Source organism: Enoplosus armatus, chromosome 7 (genome assembly GCF_043641665.1).
Source record: "Enoplosus armatus isolate fEnoArm2 chromosome 7, fEnoArm2.hap1, whole genome shotgun sequence".
Lineage (NCBI taxonomy): Eukaryota > Metazoa > Chordata > Actinopteri > Centrarchiformes > Enoplosidae > Enoplosus > Enoplosus armatus.
In genome coordinates this window covers 12,447,026-12,469,933 of record NC_092186.1, presented here as the reverse complement: position 1 = coordinate 12,469,933, position 22,908 = coordinate 12,447,026, and the positions used below count along the sequence as shown (strand labels likewise).

Sequence of the window (22,908 nt, the reverse complement as noted above, 5' to 3'; positions counted from 1 at the left end):
ATTTTAAGTTTAACTGGGTTTCACCAGAATGCCGAGTCGGGGAATCAGGTGGCACAGACAGAGTTATGTTTGGTTTGTTTTTCAGCAGAGTCATTCCAAAGATGTAAATGAACAATATTTCATATGCTGTCATGTGCTTCCTCTTCAGGCGGATTACATTTATCTCTGTCCCTCTCTGTTTGACAATCCTGCAGCAATACATTTATATCTGAGGGTCTTGTTGCGGCAGAGAGCTTCAGAGCTTATACGCATGATTAATGGTCACAAATAAACAGGTCCAAGTAAAGACAACGGTGAGGAGTGTTTCATTTATTTTCACTCCAGCGCTCTTCCTAACATGTTTTAGTCTCGATGTGGAAATAAACGCTCGTGTTGAGAGAAAGTGGCCCCTCTCTCTGTGCAGGCCGCCGTGTCAACGCTTCACTACTCTGCTATGACCTCAGTTATTGTCCAAGTGGCAGACAGTGTGACAGAGTCAAGTAGTGGGAAATTTATCATGGAGACCCCTCAAACAAGTGGCACCGGGCCCCTCCCTGCAGGGCAGAGGCAGACAGACCTCGGACAAGAAACTCTTTGTCCTCGGGCCGTGTTCTCCCCTCCTCTCCACTCCTCTTCTCACCACTCCGGGCTCACTTCTGTTACTGGGCAGCTTTGTTATAGCGTCCGACCGTCCCTGTACGCTCGTTGTATTTTCCGTGGAGATGAGGCAGATTGGGCGTTTCTGATGAGCGTCTTTGATCAGCTTGTCATTTAACACAGTTTCACATTGTAAAACTGTGACACTTCTGCCCTTTGACCCTTTGACTTCTTTTATTGGGCACCATTCATCAAGCTTTTGGAATCTGGAAGGCTGAAACGTCAATATTTCTTTGTTTCATACATCTGCACAATGGCCTACTTGAACGCAGCCTCAGATGTTTTTAGACTCATGAAGGCAGCATATAAAGGAATAACACAATAGAACCATGTTGATCTAATCTAATCTTTTTTCCTCCTCGCTACTCTGTTTCTCCCCTTTGTGGCTCTTGCTCTGAGACAGGTGTGGGATTTCAGTTAGCGGTTTCATCTGCTCTAATATGTCCACCTGTGGACTCAGGTACTTGCTTTAACCACACCTTGCAGAAGGCTTCTCTTTGAAGGAGCTTTTCACATTCTTGGCCGGTTAGGAGAGGGCTTATGAGCGGCTGGGCTACAGGAGATTCCTGGAAGGGGGCCAGCGCTTACAGCATGGTGCACATATAGCCGGGGACGAAAGAAGACTTTAAAAGTTAATGTTAGCAGACCACAGAAACGCTCGCTTACAGAACGCACATCTGGGGAGGCGTTAGAGAGAGAGGCTGAGACAAAGAGAGCCCATTACAATATAAAGGTCTTTTTTTTTTAAAGTTAAAGTATATCTGTAGTTGAGCCCTTTGCATGTTTTTCCTGAATGTGTCCATTATATACAGTACGTACCCCACATGGACAGATGGAGAAAACACACTGAGGGAGGTAGGGAGAAGGAAAAGAGAGAGTAAAGAGACCATGTCAATGTCTGTGGCCCTGCAGCTCTAAGGATCCTGTGTCTACTTGTCCTTGTGGCTCCGCGGCTGCCTGTCTGTCTGATGCTGTGCTGAAGTCCTGCCACAAAACCCCAACATTAACTTACTGCCTCTGCCTCAGCGTCATTACTTGTCTATCGGTATGTAATGATAGAGGTAGTACTTCTATTACAACTACTACCACTGCTACTACACCACATGAAAAGGAAGTATGAACTGTTACAGAGAAGCGGCGACTGAGGCGGGAAGTGGGTGCAGACTGTTTTTTTTGTTATGCACACAGGGACCCCTGGTGGTGTGAGGAAAAATTGAGATTATGCACCGTGTGGACAAAGATGAGGACACAGAGAGAGATGGTTGACTCGAGGGCAGAAAGATAGCACTTCAAAGAAAATGTGAGTATGATGGATATGAAGGAGTGGCTCATAGCTTTAGGCAGCCATACTTCAGAGACTGACTGTCAGACTGACTGACTGCGAAGGCCACACTGAACGCTCGCTCTCTCTCTCTCTGTCTGTCTGTTGTCTCTGCTCTCAGCTGGACTACACACACACACTCCCTCACTATCTCCGCCTGTCTCTTGCTCGGGCTCCAATATCCTCTGTCCCGCTTTGAAGATGTCGAGGAATAATATTGACTGAGTCTCTGGTGAAATGTTATTGTGGTTTCCCTTTCCGGACGTCCTGGGGAAAAGGGGGGGAGGGGGTTAAAGGACAGAATAGGAGGTGGTACAGAAGGAGGAGGGTAATGTTAGGTGGTGGAATATGTCAAAGAATGTCAGAAGGGGGTCCAACATGAATTTGTTTGAGCCCAGTCACATAAGACAGGTAGAGATGAGAGTAAGCAGTTTGAATCTCAGCACTTTTTTGTTTTCTGTCTGAGACTTTCGCCCATTGTTTGTGGAAGAAGTACACACCGATTTAGATGGTTTAGACAACAACAGGTCTGTGATCAGTTCTTTTCTCCATAGTCTCTGCAGTGACGTCCCCTGTGGCGTGTCAACACATGCAGAAGATGGCTATCTGTCTATCTTCATCATCCAGAATGAGCTAAAAGCAGGAGGGGAAAGATGAGAGGAAGAGATAAAGTGACAGAGGTCATGGTCAGGGTTGTTTTTCTGGAAGCAATGTATCGGATGGGTTTTTTCTTACAGCTAATTTTAGTGATTGTTTTGAGGTGAAGTAAGTGATGAAAGTAATTCAGTTTGGTCACATCAGAGGCAGTTTTATATAGGGGTGATGGGGCACTTTAAAACATTAAAAATGGCAGCACAGACATCAAGCCATAGCAGCAGCTGCAGGACTCTCATTTACAACAAATCAGACTTTGATATTCTATACGAAGGCGCATTGAAATTGTTCTGGAGGCTCATGGTGACCTTTCTAACACATTTACACTCACTTAAAAACACAGTCACTTTGTGTTAAGGTCTCCTTTAATGTGTCAGCCACCTGTAGATGGCTTTCCATTTAAAGGTAAAGGCCTGTCTTGTTAGTCACGAACATACTACTACGGGCATTGTCAAGATGGCTCCTGTCCTGAGATTTTAGTAACAGATGTGAATATTCTTTTTTCTCTGTTTGCACAAATACACACATACTTACTGACTCTCTTCACAGAGGTCCATATCTTGTGTTTGTTTCCTAGAGCTTATAATGCTCTCACATCAAAGGCTTGGCTGGCAGAGTCACCCCATGATGCATTGTGTTCTCTCCCACTGATCATGGGCATTGTGAGTTATTGTATCATCCATATCAGGAGCACCCCTGCTGTTCTCTCTCTCCTTCTGCCCCTTTTACCCCAGAGAGCCAAAAGCAGGGGAGGTGGAGGAGTGAAAAGACCCCTCCTGCTGTTAAGTAGATCTACCTTTTGGCTATTTGAATGGTAAAAGAATAAGATATGGAGGAATAATGACGTTTCCCCTCTTGTCGTCAACAACCACAGTGACGCTTCTGCAAATCTCAGCACTGGACAATAGATGTATTCATATCATAATATTATGGAAATACGATGTATATATATAGCTAACGTTAGTCCATATAATACTTTTGGTGTTCATTGTCCATGTCCTGTTTGCGGTTAATGCAAGCAGGGGTTCAACAGAGGCTGCCAGTGCCAAATAAGGCCTTGTGCGTTGACTGGGGAGCACAGTATAAACAGCATGTGTTATGATACCATTAAATCAAAGCTTCTGGTCTGCCGCAGTGTGCAGGAACCATACATGAATTCCAGCCTGAAGGATCAGATGAGCTCTTCTTTAAGTCGACCAAAATCTAGATTTGGACTTGACCTTCTTTTGAAGACGGTCATCTGCTCTAATGAGGTTCTTTGAAGATTATCTTATTGTCCGAGGTGCTTTTATGCCACATGTATAGTAAATTCATGGCATCAAAGCTCGCCTCGGTAAAAGAGATCAACAGAGATGGGGAAGCAACCACTGTCTGTCATATTGTTTTCATACACGGTGCTCTTCCTTGCTTGTGTAATCAGAGTTTACAGGACTGACTAGAGAAAGCAAAGCCCGGCCCTGTGTCTGAGTCAGTAAAACCTCTGTCTCCTTGGATGTAGAAGGTTCTGCCACCAGAGACTCTAACAGTGTTTATCCTGCATTTATTCAAAGTTTATTTGGTGTGCGTCTAGCACATCTCTGTCTGTGGTGGTATTGTATTCTGGCTGCTGTGGCCTATGTTGGATGTGAATGTGTTTGAGGGGGTAGTCTTAGTCATAGGCTGTCTTGAGCTTTGTTTAGCCACATCTGTGAAGCCAGGTGTCCGAAACACCACACAGTGTGTGCCTGCATTTCGGCCACTGTCTCTGCGTTTAAAGCAGCGGCTGTTTTGGAGGGACATGTGACTTGAACGTGTGTTTGGAAGTATAAAAACACTTCAAATGCCTGACCTGTGTATTGGCTTATTTTGGGTCAGTGTGGGCTCCAGCACAGGTCTGTGGTTAAAACTCACAGAAATAAGGCACAGTAGGGCAAACATCTTGACTCAGCTGCCCCGTCAAAGAGAACCATATGATGCCTTTGCTAAGCTCTTCGATCTCTGTGATTAATAACGCTGGACTTCAGCAGTGAGGTCAGAACCAATGTAAGGCCATGGGAGAGAGGGGCTGAATCATGTGTTATGTTGTAAGAGAATATGACATTTCATGCTTCCTCTCCATCATCTGCTGTTTTCCGAGTCTCTGTGTCCTTTTCTCCCCACTTCTCCTTTGGTTTTCGGCTCTGTTTACTTTCAAGATCAATGCGCGGTTCTGTAACACTTGGCTGGTCTGCTCTCTCAAACCCAAAGAGTTCATGGATCAGTGTGGACATACATTCATCTAAATATGAGACATGAAGGGGAGGAGAGAAAGAGAGAAGAGGAAAATTTAAAGAAAAGAGACACAAAAGGAAAATGTGGTGATGGAAAGCAATTGATGTGAAGAGACGCAGGAATGCCAGAGAGGGAGATGATTAGGTCTGATTGATGACTCTGTATTGATGCAACGCAGACATAATTTATGGCTTTAAAGGGCATATTTCAAGTGTCTAAAATTAATGGTTTGTAGAAAGAGGGCAGAGGAGGAGGAGGAGGTGGGAGCTTTCAAGATCTGTCTCCATAATAACAACCTGGCTGTGGATTCTGACGAACACACGGACACACACAGACAGTGACACAGGTACACACATTATGTACACACAATCCAGACTTCTTTCTGCTGTCTGGGCATCGCTCCTACAGCTACTCTTCACTCACACATAGAGCTGTTCTCGTGCTTGACAGGGAGCAGAGGAGCTGTCAACAGGCCCAGAGCCTGTCAAGAAGCAGGCTGCGCTACCACGCTACACTGCTACACACACACACACACACACACACACACACACACAGACTGATATAAACACAGATGCTAACGTGCACACACAGTTGAAACATGTCAAACAGCATGGCTTCTATGACAAAATACTCACAAACACACATGCATAGTAGGTCAAGAGACACACATTAAACAGCATAGCTTGTATGACTGAACTGACTGAACTGTACACACACACACACACACACACACACACAAAGAACAGAAACACACTAAACAGCATGACCCTTATGACTGAATACACACACACGCAGAGACAAATACACAAACAGTTCGCCCAGGAAAAGTCTAGGGAGGTAATTTTCTGCTTCTTCAGCTGATCCTGAACATGTGTCGAGGTTTATACTGTAATCTACTGTAAGAGACTGAGAAAAGAAAATACACCAACTTCGCCTCTCCTTTCATTTCTTGATTTATTTATGGTCTTGCCTGGAGCTCTGTTTAGGCTGCCACAGGACGTGTGTGTGTTGTGCTGCCATGTGTGTGTATGATGATATCATTAACCACTTACATATGACTTACCTTGGTATTAACTTCTTCAATGCATCAGGCAGATAATCGTTAAACATTGTCTGAGATTGGTTCCCAAAACATTATCATCTTATAGAGTGAGTGGAGATTTCCCCGGTGGACAACGTGCTTTAGCAAACCAAGCGGAGAGTATAGCTCAGCTTCTTGTGGCTCGAGTGCAATCCATCAATAACATCACGATGACAGCCTCCAGTCTCCACCTGGCCTCGTAGAAGATGAATTACAGCCTGAATCTGACCGTGCTCTTATTCCCAGGTCCAGGTGGAGGGCATACTGGGGGCCTAAATGCCCCACTAGGGAAGCCAGTAATACAGTAGGAGCAATATAGATGCATAAACTGTATCAGTAGACACATACTGTATATACTGTAACCTGCCAGCATTTGCACTTATGCTGTACATAAAGTACCTAGTGATAGAATATGTTTATTTTGTGGACAGAGAAATTGGACATGATTCAGCAATTCAGTTACTTTGCTACATTTTTTCAGTTATCAGATATATTATTTAAGTATATAAAAGTTTTAAAATAGGAGCAACTTGCTTCATAATCTTTCTTATGTAATGTCTTAAAAACTATATGGCAATAGCAGTGATGTATGAACAAACGCTGGTTAAATTTAATTACTGCAACTAAAAGCTATGCTAGCAGCTCTGTGACGCTGGCACTAAGGTGTTTTGAGCTAAATGCTAACATCAGCATGCTAACATGCCCACAATGACAAAGCTGATATGCTGTTGTTTGCTGGTATTATTGTTTCCCATGTTCACCATTTTAGTTTTTGCATATCAGCATGCTAACATTTGTTAATTAGCACAAAATAGTAAAAAGCACAGTTGAGGTTGGTGGGAATGGTGGTAGTTTTGCAGGTATTGGTCATAAATGGCAAATTAAAATTTCGTCCTGATGATGGTGCTGTAAGCAAAGTTAAGAGATTACCTAAATCATCACAACTCATCCTGAGGGGGTCATGAGTGTCTATCTATGGTCTAAATGCCAAATGCCATGGCAATCCATCCAGTAGTTGAGACATTTCACTCAAAATTGCAAATGTGAACCTCTTGGTGGCGCTAGACGTAAAGTCAAGGGATCACCAACATCATTAGGATACATTGTCTGGGAACCATGAATGTCTCTATAGTGTTTTGTGCCGATCCATCTAATGTCCTAAATTCCTTTGTACATTGTACATTTGGCAATTAAAGCGATTCTGATTCTGTAGATGTTGAAATATTTCACAGGATAAGTGAAATCTTTCACCTGCTGGTGGCACTAGATATAAACTCAGGGGATCAACAAAGTCTTTAGGATTCATCCTCTGGGCACCATGAATGTTTGTACAAAATTTCATAGCAATCCATCCAATAGCTGTTGAAATAGTTGAGGTTTGACCAGTGGTGGACCGACCAACTGATATTGCCATCCCTAGAGCAGTAAAAAAAATCCACCCGTTTTTGTAGGCATTTATGGGCCATTGGCAGTCATTGCATTAGTATTGGACCTGTCATTTAGTTCGCAGTATGTGAACTTGAACGCCTCCAGTCAGTGGCTCTCCCTCATTTGAATTGAAGGACCTGTTATCAGTGAATCAGTCAAGCAATGTGACTTTTTCTGCCACATTTATTGAACACCCTACACAACTTTTTTATCTTTTGCAAAACATAATGAAAATACTTTTTCAGAACCATCATGCGTGAAAACAAAGTCATAAAAGGCAGAATGCCACAGCATGTTAAACCTCTGCACTCTAGGCTGCTGTGTTTCAAACTTTACCTGCTGACGAGCATGTACAGTTCAGACACGAGGTGTATTACAAAGGGAGACTCTAGCAGTGACCCTGCTGACCACTGTGGCTGTACAGAGACCCGATGAGAGCAGCCTGGTTGGACTGCAGAGGGTTAAAACATACATTACACTCTGGGGAGTTCAGAAGTCTGCAGCCCACTCAGTGAGACAGTCGGTTGATTTATGAGCCGGAGCTGAGCCCAGTGCAGTCTACTGGGTCGAGGCACGCCACCATGATTGAAAGTCACATCCAAGCCAATGTACCGGCCACTCACTCACCACAGTGCACACGCCCAGAGATAACTGTGTTCTGTTTGATATCATAGGGTCTCAAATGAAGTTGACAGAGTAGCATTTACAAAGTAATTTGAGCACACAGGATACAGAGTCTACTGTTCTTGTGAAGTGGCGTTTAAATTTTGTCCCTCGTAAGTTTCTCTTTCCCTCCCTTGCCCCTATTTGCTGCCATGTAATCTTTGGCTTCCCCTCCCCTCACCCGCACACTAACCTATCATGCCTTTCATGCAATTAGATATACGGAATATACAGAATATACAGAATTTCATGTTTTTTTACAGCGATTCAAAATCAGATGATGTCGCCAGAAAGTTGGAGAAATGTTGTCAACTCACCCTCATACATTACACAGTGATTACATCTGACATCTGAGTGAGTTTGTGAAACATCGTGTTTGGATGTAGTGGGGGCAGGTCTAAACTGGAGTCAGCCAGCAGTGTCTTAGCCAGCTATCTAGCAGCATACAGTGATAATGTCTCAGAAGATGGTAAATGGCATGATGTCAACTATGTGGTTTTTCAGACAGAAGTCACTCACACTGCAAACAGGCTGACCCAAAACAAAATATTGTGCAACACCAGAGACCAAAATGAGCCTCCTGCTGTGGAGTCAGTGATCAGAACCTCATGACTGTGTTGAACAGATATTGTAACTTCAGTAAAATGACACTGTCCATTTTGTGGCAATACTGTTTGATTCACTTCCAAAGCTACATGTTTTTTCTTATTAAAGCAACAATTACTGAACAATTTCCTAAATAATAACTAGATCAGAGACGACTGTTTGGAGAGTAAATAATATTGACAGTTAAAGATTGTTTACATGGTTAGAATTCATTTGGATTAACAATAAGTAGGTCACTCATAGGAAAAAAAAACATTTCATAATCGCTATCATTAATCACTTTACACTCAAAGTTATATTCATCTGACATTTGTTTTATTTTTCTGTCCTCAGTTCAGCTTTATAAAAACGCTAATTCTCTTGTTCTCCCAGATCGTTCGGTCGAATGTACCAAGCATCCTTACTTTTGTGTCTGCTTTTGCCTTTCACATCCTCTATGTGTTGTAACGTCACACATAAAAGCCTCTCCGCGGTGCTGGAAAGAGTTTCTCTCTTTAAAATGTGTTTCTCATTTCATGCTATTATCATATCACTGGACATGTCCACATGCAACTTTTGTTTTGAAGACTGTGGATTCAGAGAGTAAATGAGCCACAGAGTCAGTAATTTGAGCTCTAATCCCGCCGTAAGCCCTGACGGAGACCCAACTGTTTAGTGGAAACATTTCCGAAGCCAGACATCATTCGGGGGAAGGAAAGTGAAGAAGATGCCGATTAAAATGACAGAATAATCCTCGAGTTCCTGTTTGTCTTGGCTTTGTTGGTTGCTATGACAATGGTGTGTGTGTGAGACAGCTGTGAGAGAGAGCTGTAGAGATAGATGGAGAAGGAGAGATAGTGAGTTTCTGGTGTTAAAAATCACAAGGTTTCTGTCTCTAAGTTAAGCAATTCAAAAATAGTTCTAATTACAGTAAAAAAAATTGTTAAATACTGAAATTCTTCACAACATTCCTCATTGAAACTACTTGAAAAAAAGAAAGGAGTCATGAGTGAATTGCATCACTGCATTTGTTTAGATAATTTCAACCAATCGAAAATACATATAATTAAGGGGAACAGCTCTATTTTGTTTCACATAATGTATCTATAACGTCACTTGACGAAAGGAAATGTTCAGAACTAATTTAGCCGAATTGGGAGGATATGCAATTGATTCAGTCCACTGGCAGTTAACCCCATTTCAAAGGAAGTGAGATGTTAAGATTAAATATTACATTTTAAGAACTTGATGTCTTTTGGATTGCAGTATCTCCTCAGAGGGAACTTTCTGTGAAAGGCTCCGCTGCCTTTACAGATGAATGGAACGGGGATGACTGAAGTTGCAGTTGAAGAAGTAATCTTTATGATGAAAGCAATGCTGTGGTTTTGAATTACTGCACACTAAATCATTTTTATGCAAAAAAGTAACTCCAGCTCCATCATCACATAGCTGTGGACGAGCCCTGGGTTCAGACAAGAGCTTATGATTGCATCTTAATGGGTTTAGTGGGAACAGGGTGTCACAGAAAGTACTGACGGATTAGTGATTAGAAAAATGTCTCCTCCTCCAAAAGTGTTTGGAGCGAGCTGCTAATGTGTGCTTAAGTGGAGCAAACCTGAATCCTCTCAGTCCAATTTTAATGGATGTTCTGTCAAACACGCCAGAGCTGAGGTGCTGGAAAATGGACACCTGCTAATGAAATTACTGTAAAACCCAAATGGAGTTGCCAGGGTGAAATTTGTGTGTGCATGTGAGTGTGTTTTTCGCTATTAAACACATTATGATGCAATTATGGGCTTTGCATGTGTGTGTACGTTAAAGTCTGTGGGTGTGTAGTTCTACACAAAGCTTCCCAGTGTTTGCCACAGCAGGCCTATTGGAGGTTTGACTAGAGGCCGGCCTTGTGGACTCCCCTTGCAGCGGCTGTGATTTATCAACCAGCCAGCCCTGATCTGCTCCTTGCGGGGCTTCTGAGCCCTCAACAAACCTCCACGAACTTGTCTAAACCCAGGAGGCAATTCAGCTCTTAGGCAACAGGGCCGTATTGCGGTTAACCATCACTCTTTAAAACAAATCTTATAATGATCCATGCTATGGCTGCTACAGAGTCAGTGGACTTGGATTAGAGCCAATTGGCCCCGTCCCAGAGCCAATCTGCTCAGTGTCTGACCCCTGGTCCAAGCCTCAGACTTGCCACCAAGAGCTGTTGCCCAAGCTGTCAACCATCTACTGTACAAACAATGCAGAGCTGCAACGGAGATCTGAACAACCTCAACCTCCACTCCAGTGTCGAATTCCCATCCATAACCCATTTTTTAACCCTTGTGAAAACCTGGTCTGAACCTCGGCTTTTCGAAACCAATGTCCTGTGATCCCAAGGAACTCGGCCAAATCATTACAGGCTTGCCCGCCATTCAAAACATCTTCTAACAATTACTAAAAGGGTTTAACTTTCTCAAGAAGGTCCGTCGATTGCAAGAATGGTTTCCCCGAATGTATCACATACTGTACCGCTCTGGCACACTGTACCGTGCACCCACACATGGACACAATGAAGCAGCATAATGAAACCATCTATCTTATTGACACTAAAGGCTAGCATACAGAAGGAGCTTACTGTCTTATAAATCTTTCTCATAACCCCGGCCAGTTTGGTCTGTGCCGTTATTAGGACCCAGATAAAAATGCACCATGCTCTCTTTCTCACTCTCTTTCTCCATGTTTTTCTGTGTTGAGCATGGAGGTCCGACTGAGAGACTTGGCAGGGGATGTGAGGGAGATGAGACAAAGACATGCAACGGAGGAACAGGGGATGAAGCGTTTTGAAGTTGTCTTGAGAACCTCCCAAAGCACCCCCCTCGGGAGCTGACTCCATTTAACCCATAAAACTGGAGACCTCAAGTTCACTTGGTTAAGGATCAGCCAGCACACAGAGGAGGCAATGATGCTCGCACAGATATGCTTTGTGTCAACCAAACCTTGTGTGTGCGTGTGTGTATGAGAGAGAGAACAAACTCATAAATAGCATTTATATGTTTAAGTGTGTGCATGTGTTTTCCATCTGTGTGTGCGTGATACTGTTGACTAAACCCGTGGACAGCATGCATATGTTTGAATTGATTTGTGTTCATGCGTATGTATGTGAACGTGTGTGGGTAAGCTGAAGCTATTTGTAATGACAAGGTTTTTGTGTTTGTGCATGTCTGTGCATGCGATTGTGTAGAACAAACCCAGCATGATAGCATGAATAGAAAATCCACAAAAAGTATAAGTTTGTTGGGTTTGTGTGTGTGCACATTCATATGCCTGCTGCTCTGTGAGAGTGTGAGATAGCAACGAGCACTCAGTGTTTGGCCAAGGACAACAAGAAGTTCCTTTTGGACAGAGGAACCAGTCATGGATCAGGTGTGATACCTGCACCTAGCATCAGCAGAACGCCAAAACAAACACACCCAAAAGTGGAGCTGCTCTCCAGCTCAACTTCACTCTGTGTGGAAGTAATTACTGAGGTGTTGAAGTTGTCACTTTTCCTTTGCTGTTAAAAACACATTCATTTGAACTCTTGCACAGAAACACTCTATTTCACTGAAGACTGTGCCCTTTAAACAGACCCTGTAGGTTTACCAGCTCACCTTTGTGGAGCACTCAAATTTGCATGTACTTGTTTAGCCAGTCAATAACGATGGACACAGAAACTCTTTTGAGTTCAGACGACTTTAGTTCTTCACATAAGAGTTTGATGTTATGGTCGTTCAAGTCACAGTTAGTAGTATGATAGATGTAGGAAATGACAGGTGCTTATGCCGAGTTCAGGTCGTTCTACAATCCACAATTACGGGCAACCGAGTCAAGTAATTCCGTCTTGGAGATATCAGGAATTACAGCAAAAATATGTCCCACTTGCCAGAGAGAACTACAGAAGTCTCACAAAAAACACATTGCCAAAATGGCTACAAAGCCACCATTGCTGGCAGTTAAAATCAAATACTAACACTAATATAGTCAATTCAGAAAGTTAAAAGGAGCTATATTATACTGTGTAGTACTTTTCTGAATCTGGTTTCATTTTCACAGAATAACTAGAAGTCTTCGTGTTCTCATTCACCCGGTTGCATCTTTGTGTGGATCACGGAACTGTGATGTTTCTTGGAAGCACTTGTTCATCATAGTACACTGAGGGAATATTGTCATACTGTCAGCAGATATGAGTCTTGGAAAATAATAGGCATTTAAAAAAAAATATATATATATATATTTTTTTTTTTAATTGCGACAGATTCACTGCATTAAATGTTGTTCCAAATCAGGTGCCATTTGATTCACTTTAGAGCACTGTGGTAATTTCAGAGTAATGTACCTGCATTTACTTATATTTTCAATAGATGCAGTGACCTGTTAAGTTCATCAGTACATACATGGACATGCCTAGTAATGATGTTACAGTAATGTGATCCATCCATGTTTTACTGCACCTACTGGAGCTGTGATTTCACATTGTCGGGACTGATTTGCAACTGGAGTTGTCTCCAGATGGTGTTTCCATAGATGTGTGTCTCCAAGCAAATGTACTGATTAATGAGTGAGTCTATACCTGAGACCTATCTGACAGTTATGGGTTCAAAGCTGATGTGAACTGCTGGGTTTACAGTGCAGGGCAGCACCAGCCGGGCGTAACCCATACTGGGGCTGCATAGATCTGGACAGGCAGCTCTACCGTCCCCATCAGGGGTGGCCGAGCGGACACAGCCATTTTACAGGAGAGGAGGTAAGTGTTGGGTTTCAGTGTCACGCAGGGGTAACTCTTGCAAGTACACTCCTCAACCCCTGCCCTCCTCACCCTGCTTCCTTCATCACCAGTCTCTATTATGTCCCAATATATGCCTCACTCCCTTTCCCTCCCCCATTGAGCTCTCGTTGCCATCATGGCCCAGTGCGCTCCCAGACCGTTCGTACTCTATTTCACTGCTGTAAATGTCACCTGAGTTACACTCTCTCCGCTTTCCACAGACGGCCCTTTATTCGCCACCCTTTTAAAAAGACCCCTGCTCACATTTCATGTTTTCTCATTTTTACTACGTGCCAGAAAAGCCTTTTCCTCCCTATTCACTCAGCCATACGATAACACACATATTTTTTTCTACTAATGCCAGAATTTCTTTCCATGCATCATATTTTTGTTTTCTACTTTTCTGCTCAAGACTTTGCAAAGCTTTGCTGTTGTCTGTATCTAAATAAATACACTCGACAGCCAGGGTGAGTGTTCACATGTGCGTCTTGAGGTTTTTCGTTAATCTAAATTCAAGCTAACCGCTAGTTTATGTCTCTTTGATGAAGGAAAGTGAGCATTAAACTAGTCTTGCCACAGTTTTGGCAAGCTCACTCATAATAGCATGGAGTTGTGACAGTGAACAGTGCAGCAAGAAACATTTTTAATACTAGAATGAACATAATCGTCCATCAAGTCATGTGACAATGTGAGATTTTTTTTTTAATTGTGTCACATGCTAAGCTCTCAGATCAGATCCAAATTGATGTTTCTGATCTATATATAGCACTTCCTCTTGTATTTTATTACATTTAAAAAATATCTCTGGTGTAAACATATTTAACATTTAACATCACATTAACATTACAGTATGTCTTTCAGTTCAGTAGGAATCTGGGAACAAGGCCGTTAGATCATTAAACACTTACATTCTTAGACTTTGACCGAACACGATACATTCACACTTCTTCCATGATGCAAGGTCCATATTCTGTGGAGGCTGTGAGAGGCCTGGTCTGACAGTGATGACAGCATGATTAATGCCCACCTCCTTTCCCACTCACACACTGACTTCACACAGCAAGTCTAAGTGGCCTGAAAGAAAGCTGAAGAAAGCTGCCTGCAGGGCCAGCAAAAAGTAGCCAGTGTTGATTTGAAGATAAGATGATGTTAGATAAGATGCTGTTTGACATTGGCAAGAATTCTGAACTTCTACAGAGTGAATACTGAGAAAAGTTTGGTGACTTTTTTTATTTCAAGTGGTATTTCTGTGATGTGCAATGCTTTACAAAACTGCTTTACATTAAATATGAATGAAGTGGTTTAATGTACTTTTCTGCTGTACCCACTATCCCTCAATCACCCTCATTTACTTCAGTTAGAGACGTCCTATACCATAGCTTAATTATTCATTTCCTACCTTCCACTGATTTCTATTTTTAGTACTATAGATAAGATAAAACATTTCTTCTGTGCTGCAAATATCTCACCTTGACATATCATCCACACCATCAGTTATCAGTGGGAGTGAACAAAAAAAACTGTCAGACATGGCACTGCATGCTCTGTACATCACCAAAAATGAATTTACTCTAAAACATTTTGTGGCTGATTCATCCCTCAACAGTCAAAGTGAGCTGCTGAAGAGATGCAGTGATGTGAAGGAGCTCCCTCTGAAACCGCCTTTGTTCACCTCACCACCTTCATTAATCTTCCATAGGCGCCTATAAAGGAGCCTGTGTGGAGAATGAAGAGGCTGTTTGAATCCAGCGCATGCCAGGGGCCAAATGGTAAGTCACAGTAAGAGGAAACTCAGGTTGGCACGCTGATTCCATGCCAGCCACTGCCAATACAAGCTATCAGGCCACATAGACAAGCCCCTTGAGGAACTGCTCCGTACTGCCAGGGAGTGTCTCCAGACTGCCAAGTCTTATGGCAAACTGAGGATAGCTTAATGGAAACCACAGATTAAAACTGCACCTCAGTGTTTTTCTTTCTCCATTTATACATTTTATGTGATCATGATATATGAAATCCCATATAATTTAACTCAAGTGTCAGCAACACACATTTTAGAAGCATCCAAAGCTCACATATGTAAAAAGTTTCTTCGACGTTGTTTATCGTGGGAAATGGGGGTTTTCCTTGTGTTTTACAGCCATGTCTCTAATTAGGTTACAAAGTTAGCATTTTCCCTTGATATTTTTACATAATCTATGAATAATTTATGTCACAATTCATGTTACACATTCTTAATTTGTAATTCATATTAGTTTCCAAAACTACTTAAAATGTCAGGTACCTCAGTTATTGAAAAAGTGACATGTTTATTGCTCATCTGTGCCTATGCAAATACAGTCTTAATGTAATGTGTTCTAATGTAGCATAGTATAGTTGCCTCATTTTAATTTATCATTCATAGTATGGGGAAATTATGATCTCAACAATGACAGTGATGCAGCATTTGATTGGTCTCTGTTGCATTATTTGTACATTATGTACTGTATGTCTCACACAAAGAGTTTGTCAAAGCAAGCCGAGCAGTATGGCTTCCCTTTCTGCTCCTTGACGAAGCCTTGGCTGAGCTGGCGCAGACAGAAGGCACACACAAAGTGCTCGGGGTGAAACTTGTGGCCGAGAGCAGAGATGCAGCGGCCCGTGATGGGCTTGCTGCAGCTACCGCACAGAGTGCCCTGCCGGGAGTGGAAGTGCACGGAGCAGAGGGGCCGACCGTCCAACTCCATGAAACAGCCATCAGTGAAAGGCTTCAGACAGTCCTGGATATAAGAACAGAAGAGAAACATCGGGAAAGTGACGTGGGAAAAGATGGAGGAGAGGAGGGAGGATAAAGAGAAACAAAAAAAAAGGTTAGATATGGTAACATGAAGGAAGAAGGATAATAGTGTAAAATCCGGATATGAGTGTTTGTCTTTAAAGGACCATATCAGTGATATTTCATGATTTAGCTCCATGTATACTAATATTACCGCTGATCCTTTTCTCAAACATACCAGCTTTCGTACTGTATGAAAATTAAACTTTTTGGAATAGGTCATCAGTGAACATTGTTTTTTCTAAGTGGATTATCAAAATATGGAAATATAGGTGTGAGCAGGGACTATTTCCAAAACTTGACTCTTCATGGTGTATTCAAGGACATGCTGACATCAGATATTTGAAGTTCGGCTGCAGAAAAAGCATTCTCAAGCTATCTTGCTGCTTAATCAAACGTATAAGATGAGCAAAAAGGGAACATGGGTGCCATGAAAAGGATAATGTGAATTTTATAGCGTCATGCGTTCAGTGGCTGCTGTTTGGCAGTTGACTTTGAAACCTTTTAACTTGTGTTAAAATGTGAAGTTAATGTTCACTGTGATGGATTAACTCCATCATACATTTCAAATCTCTGTAATTTGATAATCTGCAGAAACAAATGAAAACCAAAGGCTAGGTAATCTGTAACCCTGTGGTATGCTCTGCAAAATAGTCAGCTGCAAGTATATAATCTGCAAAATCACTGACATGGACCTTTGATATGTTATGAAGAGAAAGCTAAAACAGTGTTACAGCTGCGTTTCTGTTATCAACCCAGAGTATTTTATAGAGTTTTGCAGGTATTTGGCCATAAGCCAAAGTATTGGACAAAATTAAATGTTGGCCAGATGACGGTGCTAGATAAAAGGTCAGGAGGTCAAAGTTGTTACAATTCATCCTCTGCGGACCATGAATGTTTGGCAATCCATCTCATAGTTGTTGAGATATTTCAGTCTGGACCAAAGTGGACTGACATTGTCATCCCTAGAGCCATGCTGCTAACATGGCTAAAAAAGACAGTACCATCTCCGCCGAGGGGTTGTAGCCTCCGTGTCATCCATTACAATCTTGGAACGACTTGTCGGGTATTATCCCTTACTTAGAACATAAACTAAATGGTCTGTGGTGGAGAGAAGCTGTAAATGGTCCTGTGGTTGATTACGTTTCTCCTGGCAGACATTTTGACTTGTCATAGCAGTAAAAACACAGGTGTAAATCTCAACATTAGCAATGGCTCTGTTCCATTTATATGTGCCAGTGAGCCATGACAATGCGCCAGCATGCAAAACACCAGAATGGAACAGTCCATTAATGACATTAGTAACACCTGTGTTTAACAAGTCAGAAGGTCCACTGTAAGAAAGGTCTGTTTTGCTCAACTGTCTCTTAAAAAATGATGTAGCTAAAACCACAGATATGTCTGATGATTTTACAACATTCTCGTACAGACTACAATCTCTAAAAGACTCTAATAATAATCAGCGGATGTTTGATTAAAATACCATTGCAGTCTGCAAAAACGCTCAGCAATGACTACGCTTCTAGAGGAACCTCAACTTTTGGGTTTTTCATGGATTCATTTTCATTTCATGGCTTGGAAATCTCTCTACTGTTGGGCCAGAGAGTGGCCAGAAAGATCAAAGGTGCAAAATTTGATGAACTACCTCATTTATTTTTAGCAGGAGGTTGATTAAAAAGGCTCGGCCACTTTTGAGTGTCCACTTCATCCTCCTAATGGAGTGTTTGGCCTCCTGCCCTCTGGAGTCAGATTTAGGTTACCAAGGGCCAGGAAAACTTCTGACCTGGTTGATAAATGACTGCTCCATATAAAACAATGTTTAGGTTCTGTGTTAACGATGACTTGCTGGTTGTGATGGTGATATAACTGCAGTAATGATTAGGTTAGGTCGTCATAGTTGGATGTATTCCATGTTTTATGTGATGTTGATCATCCTAATTGTATGTATGTAATTGTTAGAGGTTTTAAGAGCTATGTATTTTATGTATTTCATGTTCTAGTTTATGAGCATTGTATTTTCCGTCAAGAATCTTTAGGGACCATAAAATTTGAAAAGTTGAAGCTGCTACCTTATGTCAGAACATCTATACTGAGAGCATTTTATGTTTAACAATTGCTCATAGCTGAGTAAAGCAGACGTAGAGCTGCACACTGAACCGTTTTTGACCAGATGCTGCATACAGAAGTAGATTTGAAGGGAATGTAAAAGATACCCACACTGAGGAATATGGTTTCCTTGATTTATTTGCATCATTTCAACCGCAACGTATTCATCAGGCATAAGGTTTTCATCAGCCTTGTGGTCGAAATGTTGCAAATAAAGCAAATGTGTGGGTATCTTTCTCATTTATTCCTGGGCTTGTGTGTGCGAGCCAGAGCCGCGTGTGTGGTCTGAGGTAAGAGGCTCACTGCGCAGACGAAGCACTCTGGATGCCAGGTGCCATTGGCTGCAGTCAGGTAGTTCTCCCTCACTGACTCCCCACAGCCTGAGCACTTGGGAGCGAAGAGGTGGTAAAAGTCCTTGCAGCAATATGGCTTCCCGTCCTTTTCTAGGAAACCTGTTACAGGTATAAGACACATAAGATTCAATCGGAGTGATAATAGATACAATTATTTCCAGCTGTTTGCTGAAGATGTGGTTTCCAGTGGAAACAAATGAATGCACAAGCCTCTCACCTTCAGGTCCAAACCGTCCTCCACAGTGTGCACAGAAGAAGTGCTCGGGGTGCCAGGTCTGGTCCAGAGCTGTCAGGATGTTCTGGTAAACCAGCCAGACATAAAATATTACATCATGCTTTTACTTCCCTTAAGGATTAGTAAGGTCTGTCTCATCTCACATGTTCAGATGTCAGGAAGCACAAAAATGAGGATTGTGAACCACATAAAGTGAATAATAGGAGAAGTTGCATTAGTTTCTGATAAATTACTTTGGTCTGCAGCGTAAGCCCAGACTGCAGGATCCCAATATGGTTTTGTGCTTTATTTATTAAGATGACATGTGGGATACATCTAGAAAAATTGACTACATACTACTGTATGTCATCATCCAATCTTCAAAGGATTATTGTGTAAATAATATGGATGAAATATATGACAGAACCAATTAGAGTGTGAAACAAGAAACAAAGGCAAATGAGTGCTTTAAGCAGATCTGAATAGTTTGAAAAATGATCCATTTTTAGATCGTTAACACACACAGTGAACACAGAAAGAGGACTTGGCTTTCTCACCTGCAGAATTGGCCCCTTGCAATAGGCACAACGAGGAGAGAAGAGCTGACGGTAGTCTTTGTCACAGTACGGCCGTCCCTCTCTCTCAAAGAAGGATGTGGTGCTCAGCTCTGTCTCACACACCACACACACAAAGTGTTCAGGGTGCCACACTTCACCCAGCGCTGTGATCATCTACAGGAGAGGGAAGAAAATAAGTGCAAGTAGAACAAGATTAGGTTTTTACGTGTTTCATCTTGTTTGAATTTTCCACAACTTCGTTTGTCCTGTGGGTTCAGATGTATAATATAATGCTTATTGTACCTTTCCCACAATGCATTTCTTGCAGGAAGCACAGTGGCCCTTGGCTGTGGTGCGTACGCCAATCTTCTCCAAGTCAAAGCTCAGCCCTCCTAGCAGGTCATCTATCGTATCTGTTTTCTTGCTCGTGGTCGAGGCCTTTGCATCTGAGCCTGCTGTGCTGTTGCTGCTGCTCTCCTTGTTCTCCTGTTGCTCACCTTCTGTTTTCCTTTTCACAGACTGTTTTTGTGCAAGTGGTGGTGGGGTCATTGAAGACACTGGATCCTAAACGATGAAACAAATAAGCACAAATATCTATTGTTTTTAGCTATATATTTGATAGATGTATTTTGTTCAGCTAAGGTCAGTGTTCAACAATGCTCCTATACTGATATTTTATTGAGGCTGTGCAGTGTTGACATCAGTACAATGCTGCCCTCTGTTGTTAAACCTGGTTAATTTCACTCATGTTTGGAAAGTTTCTTTTCTGTACATGCACCGTTCTCTCTTACCATATTCGTCACCAGTTTGTATGGATTAAAAAGGGAAAAATATAGAGTATTTCTTTAACATGCTGAAATAGACACTGTACTGACCCCTTCTCCCAGACCCATCAGATCCTGCAAGATGGAGTCCAGCTCCTTAGTGGGTGAGTCAGGGATCGGGGAAGCTGCCACAGGAACAGGCAGATCACTAAAACCCAAAGAGGAGCAAATTAGAAAGCATACAGTAATATTACAAATTCTCATATTAACCTCCAAGAACTGTAACTACCACATGATTACTGGACAAATTCATATTGAAGGAAACTGTGTCTCTGAACATAATCTGAGGTGCTGTGTGTAATTTGGAGTTATGAACTAATAATACAAATCTATACAGAAGCTGTAAAGAGATTGGCAAAAGGGAATACTTCTGATCTGATCTCATTTGCAATATTTCTGGGGTGAGATCTGTCAAATTTTCTGGCATTGAAATTAAGTAGGCAGTCCCTAAATTAGTGAGATTGTTGTCTACATTAAGATCTTTTAAGAGTGGAGACCTTATAATTACAACATGCTGTGCAATGAATTCCAAGAAGTTTCCTGTTTCCTCTACACAGTTTGCACAATAATAATGTGAATCAGGGGTCAACAGGATCCTCAAAGTCTACCTGTAGACATTTGAGCAGACCGCGCTTTTTCCTTTCTGGGTAAGTCCAGCACAAACTGCTCCTGGCACCTGTGGACACGCAACCAAAATATGCTGGAGTCAGATTACAAATTAATCTGATGGGATGATTTGTTGAAAAACATTTTGTTAAATTTCTAAATGCAGACGTTAACTTGTCAACTGGTTGGATGAGAATGCATTTCTGGTTAGACTGCAACTGAATAGTTGATTATTAAGAAAGTACAGTGGTACAGTGTACGTTTGTAGTTCTTGTCTTCACCTCTCCATCAGCTGGATCATTGCTCCTGTTCTCATCAACACTCTCTGAACGTGCTGAATTCAGGGCCAGCTCCTCCAACAGCAAATCTGTGTCAGGATACAGGCCATAAATCTTCCAACCACACATATGAACATAAACACATACACAGGCATGCATACATGCCAGACTGGAAATCTGTATCTACTTCACCTTCACCATATACTACCTCACTATTTATTCTTAAATGTTTAAGTTCAATAGATATATAGTCATACACTTCAGTGCAACACATACATACATACATATACATTGTTATTGTATATATTTTTTTTCTTACCTCATTGTTCACTTAAATACTGTAAATGTGTATATTTTTTATTTTTATTTTCTATTTCGTATTTTTATATTTGTACATACTTTTAGTTCTAAATTATGCTACTTTACTCTTGAATGGGAGCACCGGTACTGTACAATTTCCCCCCGGGGATCAATAAAGTATTTCTGATTCTGATTCTGATACATATACAATATTCACACACACTAAAACACATTGATTGTAATGTACTCTCTGGGTGTTTACTGTTAAACCAGCAGATGTGTTGTGAAATATTTCCTGTGAAGTGAGACACACTGCACCTCAATGCACTGATCAAGGTGCTGGCGGATCACTTTGAGGTTGCTTCATGCCAAGTCAGCTTCCTCAGGAAGTGATGCAGACATGTTGCAGAAGTGAAACTCATAATAATGTTGCAAGACAATATTACACAAAATTCAACTCCACACAATGTACCTTTAGATGTAACCTCTAAGAAAGTGGAAAGATATAGGTATGAACAATATCTCTGTGGGGAAGTAGGCAACATGGCTGTTGAAAAGAAAATTATAAATGTTCAGCTTTTAGCACTTTGTCTTTGACAACTGATCAGTCCATGTCTCAGTAAAAGCTGCACATTCTCTCATTTATTTTTTAGAACATAATGAAATTAAATCAAATTGTTGCACTTTTTGACAGACATAGGTTGTATGTTTTGATGATCAGTACATCAAGATCTTTTCTCTGATTTTATTTGTTTATTTTACCATGGTACTCTGTTGAGATTATAATATCTAATGTAAGAGTCCTGGCTGAACTGGCAGCATAGTTTACAATCAATAAACAGCACGACTGAAATTAAAATGCAAAACAAAACGAAGACACAGTCACAGCACAGTTAAAAAAAAAGAGTTGTTCAAATAAATACACCCTGAGCTGCATTTAAAAGTACAGTATATAGTGTACTTGTATACTGTACTTGGTGTGCGTGACAGGATACGTACTATAAAGCACTGCCATCTTATTCTATGATCAATTTTTCAGGTCAGTTGTAAATCATAGCATCTTGCACTGAACGTTTTACAATTACAATAATAATCCCATATCTAACAATCTGTCCACTTATCAGTTTGAGGATGATCAACAGTGTAAAACATGACAGAAACAGTTGTCTTACCGAGCTCTTCCATGTTGCCTCCTGCTCTCACTACATGAGTGTGAGTGTGTGTTTTTTGCAGCTGGTTAGTTACTAAGGTAACCAGCCCAATTTCTCATCTGGTTACTTCCTCTGAAACAGGTTTGTTTTCCTTTGTGACTGAATCAAGACTTATCTATAGTTAGTATGAGATGTTGCTGTTTCCTTGTGAAGAGAAGAAAGAGAAGTTTCTGAACAGTGCATGTGAGATATCAGCTGATTTTTGTGCTCAGTTGTTAAGTGTGTTTAAGTCTGACACAACCA

General features: G+C 41.5%; 1 protein-coding gene across 1 annotated transcript; it reads right to left on the bottom strand.

Moving 5' to 3' along the window:
• Positions 1 to 14,630: 14,630 nt before the first annotated feature.
• lpxn (leupaxin) lies at positions 14,631 to 22,724 on the bottom strand. The gene is given in 10 exon segments (XM_070908784.1): positions 14,631 to 16,160; positions 18,626 to 18,774; positions 18,893 to 18,974; positions 19,447 to 19,620; positions 19,750 to 20,010; positions 20,322 to 20,418; positions 20,879 to 20,946; positions 21,158 to 21,243; positions 22,627 to 22,708; positions 22,710 to 22,724. Coding segments are annotated over 10 exon segments (1,281 nt in total). The 3' UTR covers positions 14,631 to 15,893.
• Between the last annotated feature and the right edge of the window lie 184 nt (positions 22,725 to 22,908).